Source organism: Malassezia pachydermatis, assembly GCF_001278385.1.
Source record: "Malassezia pachydermatis strain CBS 1879 chromosome Unknown scaffold3, whole genome shotgun sequence".
NCBI lineage: Eukaryota > Fungi > Basidiomycota > Malasseziomycetes > Malasseziales > Malasseziaceae > Malassezia > Malassezia pachydermatis.
The window spans coordinates 1,190,234-1,200,654 of record NW_017253140.1 but is presented as its reverse complement, the minus strand read 5'-3'; the positions used below and the strand labels follow the sequence as shown (position 1 = coordinate 1,200,654).

At 50.4% G+C, this 10,421-nt stretch overlaps 3 protein-coding genes across 3 annotated transcripts; 2 read left to right on the top strand and 1 right to left on the bottom strand.

Annotated features, from left to right (window-relative positions):
- Window positions 1–117: 117 nt before the first annotated feature.
- Window positions 118–2,193, top strand: Malapachy_1266 (glycoside hydrolase; the record flags this gene model as incomplete). Its single annotated transcript, XM_018135771.1, has 1 exon — window positions 118–2,193. The coding sequence occupies one exon, from the start codon at window positions 118–120 to the stop codon at window positions 2,191–2,193; it is 2,076 nt and encodes a 691-aa protein (XP_017992576.1).
- Window positions 2,194–2,449: 256 nt separating this feature from the next.
- Malapachy_1258 (hypothetical protein) lies at window positions 2,450–5,172 on the bottom strand (the record flags this gene model as incomplete). The annotated part of the gene is made up of 4 exons (XM_018135763.1): window positions 2,450–2,918; window positions 3,690–3,856; window positions 3,884–3,957; window positions 4,461–5,172. The coding sequence occupies 4 exons, from the start codon at window positions 5,170–5,172 to the stop codon at window positions 2,450–2,452; spliced, it is 1,422 nt and encodes a 473-aa protein (XP_017992741.1).
- Window positions 5,173–7,595: 2,423 nt separating this feature from the next.
- Window positions 7,596–10,014, top strand: Malapachy_1197 (glycoside hydrolase family 5 protein; the record flags this gene model as incomplete). Its single annotated transcript, XM_018135704.1, has 7 exons — window positions 7,596–7,723; window positions 7,752–7,836; window positions 7,862–8,098; window positions 8,128–8,484; window positions 8,511–8,947; window positions 8,974–9,252; window positions 9,279–10,014. The coding sequence occupies 7 exons, from the start codon at window positions 7,596–7,598 to the stop codon at window positions 10,012–10,014; spliced, it is 2,259 nt and encodes a 752-aa protein (XP_017992565.1).
- Window positions 10,015–10,421: the final 407 nt, after the last annotated feature.

Below are 10,421 nucleotides of genomic sequence, written 5' to 3'. Positions count from 1 at the left end.
CCCTGTTTCATTTTCCTGATACATCACCGCTGGACGGTTTTATTCCTCTTTGTTTCTTTTCATTTCTTTGTTTCACTTTCCTAACACGCGTTTGCACTACCCATTTTCATTGCAACGATGAAGTTTGATTTCGCTAAAGTCGCGAGTTCGCTGGGACTGGCTGCAGCCAACTACAAGCCTGAGCCGGTCCCAACGACCAACTCGGTGGACGTGTCCTCGAGCGGTGGCCGTGTTTCCAGTGTCCAAAACCCTGGCTCGTGGTCGAGCTCCCATCCCGAGGAGCAATGGGGTCTGCCCTCCGTGCTGACGCTCCCGAAGAATAGCAGCACAAGCGGTGGCCGCAACGCAGCGAGCCACCAGGGCTCCTCTGGCAAAACAGTAGGCAAACACGGCTGCACTGTTCTCGATGACTACACGCCCAAGGACTCCCTTCATGTCGAATTCCCAAGCTTTAACCGCACCCGCGCTAACATGATGCGTTACCGTAAGCAGATGGGTGTCAATGCTGGCTCGTGGTTCGTGAACGAGGCTTGGATGGCGCCGTCGTTGTTTGACTGTGCGTCAGGCAGCAAGAAGGCGGAGCACAACATCGTCGCAGGTTACGGTACGTCCAATGAAGGTCTCCAGAGCGCGCGGGCGCGCCTGGAGGAGCACTGGGACACCTGGATTACCGAGGACGATTTTAAGCAGATGGCTGATGTGGGTATTAACACGGTCCGTATCCCTATTGGCTACTGGAACTTGCCCGGCAAGAACTTCACGAAGGGTACCGACTTTGAAAACTATGCTAGCGTGTACGCAAACTCGTACAAGTACCTGAAGCGTGCGATTATGTACGCTGACAAGTACGATTTGGGTGTGCTGGTCGATATGCATGGTGCGTACGGCTCACAGAATGGTCAGGACCACTCGGGTATTTCTACCGGTAAGGTCGAGTTCTTCAACAAGGAGAACGAGGACAAGACCATCAAGGCGCTGGAGTACTTGGTGCGTGATCTGGCGAAGGTAACCAACGTCATTGGTCTCGAGCTCCTCAACGAGCCGCAGAACAAAGATGAACTGTGGAAGTTCTACTCGCGTGCCATGGATGACCTGCGTAAGGTGTCGCCATACGCAGAGGACTTCCCTCTGTATTACCATGACGGCTTTAGTCCTCAGCAGGGTGCCGAGTTTGCTAGCAAGCGCTCGGACTTTGTCGTGCAAGACACGCACTCATACTTTGTATTCACTCCCCAGGACCAGGATATGTCGGCCTCCAAGCACACTTCGCAAATCAAGGGCCAGGTCAGCGACACTATGAACAAACTTGCCAACACGGCTCGTGGCAACTATGTCGTCGGTGAATGGTCCTGCGCCTTGAACCCGAGCTCGCTGAAGGGCGTGAGCGATGGTGAGAAAGCCACAGCGCAGTTCTGCCAAGCCCAGCAAGAGACGTACCAGGACTCGGCAGCCGGTATGATGTTCTGGAGCTGGAAGATGGAAAACTGCAAGCAGAATGCTGGTTGGTGCTTCCAGGCCGCGCTGCCGCAGTACCTGGACAAGACCTACAACGTGTGGCTTACCTCGAGCTGGACGAACAAGACCATTTCGAGCACGATAAAGGATGTTGCCTCGACCACTCTGCCGTCGAAGTATGTTTCTGCGAAGACTAGTTTGCCATCCAACAGTCGCCTGTCGTGCTCCTCGTCAAGTGCTTCGTCGAATGCGTCATCGAGTGCCTCGTCGTCGTCGTCGGGTCGTCAAGCTCATATCAAGGACAATTCTTCGTCGTCCTCCAAGCACCACCACTCGTCCTCATCCTCCAAGCACCACCACTCGTCCTCGTCCTCCAAGCACCACCACTCGTCTTCGAAGCATCATCACTCCACATCGAGCTCGCACAAATCACGCCGTGCTGCAAAGATCCTGGGTGGTGGTCCTGAGGCGGCCAAGGAGGCTATCGAGAGGCGTGCTTCGGAGTCGACATTGGCCTCCAACCTTGGTTATGCTGACGGCTTTACGTCGGCCAAGTCGTTCGCTGAATCCCTGGTCCTTTCGCGTGTGGGATTCAAGCAGCAGTACATTGCAGACTCCGTGGATGCATACACGGCCAAGAAAGTGTTCTCCAACAACAATGGTGACTCGTACTCATCAGAGTTCGAAAAGGCTCTCTCCAAGCTGGAAAAGGACATTAACAAAGCTGTGTCTAGCTAGTACCAGCAGCTTAAAAGCTTTGAGAAAGTACCAAGCTCTGTACGATATACCACTTGTTGCTGCCTCGCGCACCATAGATACGACGTTTCCTTGCTATATAACCAACCAACAACAAATGCTTTGCCAACAAATTATACCCTACATCATAATTCTTTGCATATGTGTGGCGCAAGTAGTGTCGCTACACGAAACCGGTGGATGATATTCATGTACATAGTCGAAGGAAGCAGACATTACAAGGTTGGTGTACATATTGCTATGAGGACTTCGATGGCAGATCGTTCTGCCAGTGTGTCACAACTTCACGCACTAGCGATGGCCAGCCTGTGATGTTGCGTATTGTCATGGGAGAAAAGGTAAGGACTTCGTCCATCTGATCATACTTAGACAGTGGATCTCGATGTTGCGGTGTCGCGGACATGGGCACGGACATGGGACCTTTCAGGTGCAGTGGGCTGATGGCCATGTTGACAAAGTGCAATGACGTAGTCTCGCACATATTCATAAGATAGGTGGACACACTTTGCCAGGAAGAGCTAGAAAAGTCAATGTATATCGGGGCAATATGAGCCTTGCCTTGTACATCCAAGACATTGGGACTTGCACTGGGACGCACAGTCAAACTCACTTGCACAATAGGTACAGAAGTGTCCGAAGTGGGGGCCAAGGCATGCAGGATAGACACAGCATTATCGTCACAAGAGCCAATATCCAAGTCCTTAGCTCTGAATACAATGCGTGAGTACTCGTGGTTATCAAGCAATGCATTGTATTCCATGGAGATGCCTCTCAAAGTAGCTGAAATAAAGCGCTTTGCTCTTTGCTCATACGCAACTTGGTCTTCATAGACATGGAGATGCAGATGGACCTGTGACAAGAGAATGCGACTTGCATTTTGTGAATAAATCTCTTCGTCGTCAAGCTCCCCCGCAGGATCAGGAGAAAGTGCCGCGGTAGAAGTTCCATGTGGAATCGGCAAATGTGCAGAGGAAGTTTGTGGCAATTGCCATAGAGATGGAAGATGCAAGCCTGTAAACATAGTTGACACCAAGCCAGAAAGAGGGTGCGGTGATCCTTCATAGGTGTGAATGGTAATATCGGCTTGCGTTATCATACAGTCAGACAGATTCGTGAGCCCTGAGCCAGAAAAATGGGCATCCTTCATCTCCCAAACAGGAAGGTATTTGTCAGAGGATTTTGTAGAAAGCCACATTTGATAAATGCAACCTGAATAGGAGGAAGATTGCGCGGATCCTAATGTCCATCGTAAAGCTAGATGTTGGAACTCATAAACCTGACTCGTAGATGTGGTAGGTAGAGATCCATGCCACGCCATATCATGAACAGAGATTTCCAACAGAAAATACGACCAAAAGGCCTGGTTTTGGAATGTCTTTTGTTAGTGTATGGAGAAACGTACTCCTTGTGGTGCCCTGAGTGCCTTGTAGTAGATAGGCCAAGGGTGATGCTCATACCATGTCCATGTGAGGTTGGACAAAGAAATGTGTGTCGCAAGCCCATCTGAGGATGTATCGAAGGGCGGTGCAATGTCCCATGTAAGCATAGGTTGGGTTTGATCTTCCCTATGCTTGATCCAATACACATCTCGAAGAACATCTTTGGCTTCAACGGAAGTAATCGTAGTACGGAACTGAGACGTTCCCTAAAGTAAGACGCAGTCAATACATACCGCTTTGGATACAAAGGAAATGCCCCGAACACCTAGGAGCGCCTCTTCTTCTTCAGCCAGAACATGACATCGGACTGTCGTGAGCATTCACGCGACATACCACACTTGACAGAAATACATAAAGAAGCGCCAGAAACAAGGGTATCTAAGCTTTGTTTTGCCTCTGAGACATGCTCCGTTGCCTGAGGAAGTCCATCATTTAGACAAGTGGCGACAGAAACAGCATCCTGGGTGAAAAAGAGTTGAAGAAGGTTCGAAGCATATAAGAAAATATCATCAGTGAAATAATACAGGGATTGTACCATGGCTTCATCCATACCCATATCGAGTTCATTTATATCCATGTGGATTGTGGCCACACAACTTTGGTTTGAAGTGGGAGAAAGTGCCAGGGACGCGTGAAGCTGACTGCCATCGTCACTTTGGATATCCAAAAATCTCCGCGCAAAGTAGCCTTGGTCAAGCTGGGAAATGCTTACGCGCCCCACATCCACATGAAAAGTTTCAATGGTACTGTTGCCTTGACTTTCACGGCTGTTTATCGTTGCGATGTCCTCACAATCAAGGAACCACATACCTCCTCGCGCTAAATATGTGGATGAACGCTCTTCAGAAGCATAGACATAGGGGACACGGATGGCCATCTGTGCCTTGGAACATGTAATGGAAATAATAGGCAATAGGCTCAAGAGGAAATGACAAAATTCCCATGGAATGAGTGAAGTATTGGCACTGGGTATAGAAGCAGATGAAGCACCGCTAGAAAATGCTTGCCAGAACGGAAGAAGTCGTGCAAACATGGTACAATCCACGAGTAGCTGGGCAGGTGCAATTTCAATATCGAAGCCCTCCGTATTCTGGCGGGCGCAGATGGCAAAGTCGTTCCGAGCCCCCAAGGGGAAGATGGTATCCCATCCACCTTCACACACAAGGATGTGGCCAAGGACCCATGTGGGTGAATCTGGCAACGACGACATTGGATCTGGCTCCATATTGATTCGAATGATGGGATGGTATCTTAATGCATCTAATACTTCATACAGCTCTAAAGTGGGCAATTGAATGCACATCTCTTCGAAGCCTTGTCCTGTGTATAGTGCACGAGCATGAACATTCTCCACCTTGAGTTCCACGCGTGTCGAGGAATCGGCATCAGAGTGCATGGACGTATCTTCGGAAATAATGCGTAGTTTCAGGCTCGTAAGGGAAGACTCGGTGAGGAATGCAACATTGGTGCCTAAGGAAATGTTGTTCCAATCAGAGCTTTGGTCTGGCTTAAAAAAGTCCATCATGAAAAGCTGCAAAAAGGCAACATCCTTTCCTTTGACTTGAATAAGCGTGTTTGGTATATGGATTTGCAACATTGGAACCTTTTGCTCCTCTGTGACAGGAACGACTTGGATCGTAATTTGATCAGGAATATGAAGTAAGCGAGATCGTAGGTGGTTTGTAGAGGTGTTTTCTTCGGAAAAGGTCGCTTCAGATGCTTGTTCGTCCTCCTCCTTAGTTTTTGTGTCATGAGTAGAGAGTGGTATATCTTTATCGTTGCAGAGGGGTGGTGATGCAGAATCTACACTTGAATTGTGAAGACGGGCCACATCAATGAGCAAGCCATTGCATGATGCAAGCTCTGTTTTCCCATCAAATTGGATCTCGGGAATGCAAAGGTAGATGGATCCATAATCATGATGAAGTTCGACACATACATCCTGTAAAGTAATATGCAGACGCTGCATGAAGGCCATGCCGAAAGAAGTGACCAAACTTTCAAACGTCGATGATGTCATACTGGACCTCTCTGTCGTAGTAGTATTCTCACTTGTGTCATCACTTGGATCTCTCGTACTTGCAAGATGTGGTGATGCTGGTTGTGCATGCTCATCCTCGCTCTGGCCCACCATCAAGACGACTTTAGGGCTTTGGACACAAACCTGTACTGGCCCACTAAACATATTAGGCCATGGCAACTGGATACACAAGCTTGCAACTTTCATATAAGAGAGATCTGGTGTCCATCCGGGAAGGAGGGATTGAACAGCCGTGGACTTGAATACCAACTCTGACATGGAAATGCTCCCATTCTGAAAATCAAACTTGTCAGCATCGAGGAGATTCGGATTTTCCAAAAAATTAGCCAACGTCTTTCGAAAAAAGAACCTCACAACACTTTGCTGTACAGAGGTAGGCACAGTCCATGATATAAAGGAAGTAAACAAATCCCCCGCACTAGCAAACATGATGTTTTGCTTGGCAGGAGGAAAGAGAGCACGGACGTAACCTACGGGTGGTGGAGGTCCATGCGAGAGAGGGTACACGCTTACACCTCGACAACCACGTTCGCGTTTGTACTTGGTGTACGATAAATACGATGGCGAGAGCGAATGAAAGACGCAGGGCGTCGTCCTCTCTCTACCGTTACGATGATGGTCCAAGCCGAAGAACCACATCATTAGTCAGACGGAGTGCCATAAGAGAAGCAGAAGTCGCTGAATTACTAGAGGAAGGTCATTTACGAACAGGACCCTTGAAACGATCTTTCCCGGAAAGATACGACGCCAGCAACAGAGACATGGAGAAAATTAACCCTAAGCCCCCTGTCACTTTAAAATTGGTAGAGGATGCAGATGCCAGTGCATGGGAGTCGCCATCTGTCAAAGCCAAGGCATGGCGAGAACATGTGTTTGCCAAAGTGCCAGAGGACCCAGCAGAGCCGCTGTTATCGATGCAGGACCAGAGATCTATGGCGCCATCCTTGAATACTTCGAGCAGGTATTCGACACTTCCATCCAATTTCACACGAAGTGTGAGTGTAGATGCATTGGCGTCCGACTTGAGTCATATACGCCTACATCAACAGCCCAGACATGCGGAAGAGAAACGCCGAGAACAAAATATTCTTTCGGCCCAAATCACTACCCCTCAGCGCTATTCACTGGAGGAAAGGCCATCCTATCCCTCACATACCTTGAATCTTCGCATGGCCATAGAGCAATGTCGAAAGCTAAGGTATGGATGGGCCGCCTCAGCTGCAACACCCACGGCCGAGCTTTTGCAGCAGCTTGAATATGCTGCCGAAGCGGCAGATTCCATGAATCAAGAGCTTCGATTCCAGCTGGGCCGTGAGTCGGCAACTTATGCGAGAAGGAGTGGCTTTGCAACGGCTTCAGTTCCTAGCATCGATGTAGCAGGCCTGCTACGACAAAGTGACGATCAAGTGCGCAGTATTACCAATGCAATTCTTTTGGTCTTGAAAGAATTGCGAACGCAAGCACATCCCAAACAAATGTCAGAAGTACCTATGATCCCGTCCCATTCATTGCCATATGAAGCCACGACAGACTCAACATACCCACGAACTATATCTTCCGGCTCAAGGTACATGGCGCATGAAGACACATACCCTTTACGCAAATATGAAGAGTCAACGGGCCGCCCTGTTAGCACTTGGGAAGCAGACGGGGTTAAAGACACTCTCACTATACCGACAGCCCATGTACCAATGCATCGCAAAAGCCCTCTGACATCTACTCCCCATCCGTACGCATCACTGGCAACAGCTTCTAGTCCGAGCTTGCATCCTTTCTATACGAAGCGCTCTGGTAGCGATCCTTCGAGTCTTCTTCGCTAAAATTAGGCCGAATTGATTCTTTGTAATGTGGAGGCATGTTCAGTGATAGACAAGTAGCATCGTGCACAGTCTTTAACTCTTACCATGGTAGCGCAAGACTTGTCCGATGCAGCCCTAGGTGGGCCGATCGGCATGGAAGGTCGCCATTTTATTGACAAGGAGGGCCGCGTACTTCTATTGCGTGGTGTCAATGTAGCGGGAGCCAGCAAATTGTGCGTGTTGAATATTCTGACATCGCAGACCGAGTGTGCCGCATGATGTGCCTACGACGTATTCACATCCAGAGGACGTCTCTTTCGTGGACCGCCCCTTCCCCTTGAGTGAGGTACGTTGTGAATAGCTCATACCAGGCTCATGTGCACTGTCAACGACTAAAGCAATGGGGTTTGACTTTGATTCGATTGCTCGTAACGTGGGAAGCTCTCTCGCATCAGGGACCGTGTCCTGAGTACCCCATTGACCAGGACTATGTCGCCTACCTAGTCCAGTTGCTAGATATCTTTCATCAGCATGGACTCAAGTGCATTATCAATGCACACCAGGATGTATGGAGTCGTTTGTGCGGAGGAAGCGGTGCGCCGGCTTGGGTACGTTTATGAGGCGACACTGACGTAAGACTTTTCGCGCGGCTGGTATGGATACTCGAAACCTTGTCGCTGTCGGTGCTGCGCTTGTGCCTGATGCAGGCGGCATACCCATGGCCTGTACACCTCCTAAGGGTAAGAAAGAGCCTACAGGTCCATTTAATTGGCCCTCTGGCTACCAAAAGATGGCCCCCTGTACGATGAATACGTTATTTTGGGCTGGCTCCGTCTTTGCGCCTCATTTTCGTTTATTGCGAGATGGGTATGGCCGTCCACGGAGCAAGGAGGATGCCGTGAGCATTCAGGACTTTCTTCAGGACGCTTATATCGCTGCCTATACCCAACTTGTCCAGGCCTTGGCCGACTGCGCAGCGCTCATTGGATTTGAGGTAGGTTCCTGGGTGACTGATCCCAGGTAATGAATGAGCCGCATCGTGGGTACATTAACTTGCACTCGTTTCATCAGTGGAACTTTATGACGGACTTGCACATAGGGCACTATCCCTCGGCCATTCAGGGCCTAGCACTGGCACAGGGATACCCTCAGCGCGTCCCTTTTTATGTCAAATCGTGGCCTGTACCTTCGCGAATGTCGCATCTGTCGTATGTGGACCCGAAAGGCCATACAGCATGGCTGGCACGCGCTGAGAATACGGCGTTCCCTAGCACTCGTACGACGGATGGATGTATCTGGCGCGAACATGGCGTCTGGGACTGGGACGAAGACAAAAACAAGCCTGTCGTGCTCCAAGCCCACTACTTTGATTGGGATCCACGTGCAGGACAGGAGGAACGGCGTGTGGAATGGTACCGAGACTTTTACGCGCCGTTCATCCAAAAGATGGAGGCTAGGTATGTGGGATGTATGCTAACGGTAGCCTTCGTCATGCTATGCCTTCGCTCTTGGTCCTTGTAGAGCCCATTCCGAATGAGTTTATGCCACGGTGGGATGGCCATGCCAAGCCTGTGGCCCATACGCCCAAGACCAGCATGCCACTCCCACGACCGAAGCGATTCGTGTATGCGCCGCATTTTTACGACTTGAACGTGCTGTTTTTCAAGTCGTACAAGGGCATGAGTGTCAATGTGCAAGGTCTGAGCCGCGGCATGTTTTTGCCGTTTGCCCTGTATTTCGGCCAGCGTGGTCTAGCAAAAAAGTACGTCACAATCATGCTAATGCTAGTTATTTGCGCCAGATTTCCACGCTTGTTCGGCGTGGCCAAGAAGCGCTGGGTGCGGTGCCGACGCTCATGAGTGAGGTGGGGATTCCGTTCGATGTGAATGGGTCGCTTCACACGATGCCAGGCAACTACCGCACTCAGACGCACCTCCTTGATGCCCTGATTGCGGCAATGGAAAAGAACTGGGTTTCGTTCACGTTATGGAACTACAATCCATCCAATACAGTGGCCCAAGGTGACTTGTGGAACATGGAGGACTTTTCGATCATCAATTTAGAAGCAGAGGCCCAGGATCGTGCCAACAGGCACCAGACGGAAGCCGCCTATGCGGGTGGTCGTGCGTTGGATGCTATTGTGCGACCGTATGCATGTAAAGTGGCAGGGTTGCCTATGCGTACATCCTGGGACCGCCATTCGTGCCGCTTTCAATTCAGCTGGAGGAACAAGTATGAGGCGGAAGGGTCTGTACAAAGCCGAACCACAGAGATTTACGTGCCTGACTACGTCTTCCGTCACCGCACGCCCACGATTCGCGTGAGTGACGGCACATGGCACTATGAGCCTGCGGACCAGACACTGGTCATTACTCATGCCCATACGCAGCCGGGTGCCATCCACACCGTCTATCTATCTGTGCCGGAGCTCGAGCGGTCCTTTCGTTTCAAGGGTATCATGTGGGCTACAGTTCTCCTAGTGCTCCTCCTTGCTTTATGGATGCAGCCCCATAGACTCACTTAAGATCCAGTCTCTTTGCCAAGATCCCATTGCCGTACGTTCATAGGCGGTCTTTCTCGTAGAGGTGGGGAGACAGAGCGCGAGGCCCGACGTGCAGAGCGATGGGTGTCAGCCTCATGTAAGGAGCGTCGTACGTCGTCTGGTTCCATATCCCATCGACTTCGTGGCCGACGCGACGGCCTTCGTGCCTCTCTCCGTGCTTCTTCAGTTGCCTGTCGTTGGTTATGGGCGTCGACGTTACGTATCATCGAGGCTAAGAATCGTTTGTTCGTACGTGTAGGCGGCGGACGAGCCGCACGATGCACAGAGTTGGCGGCAGTCGCCAATCGTTGATGCTCACGTTGGTACGCCGGATCCTTCATACGCGCCTCCTCCAAAATCAACTCCGTAATGTAGTCATCAAGAGCATC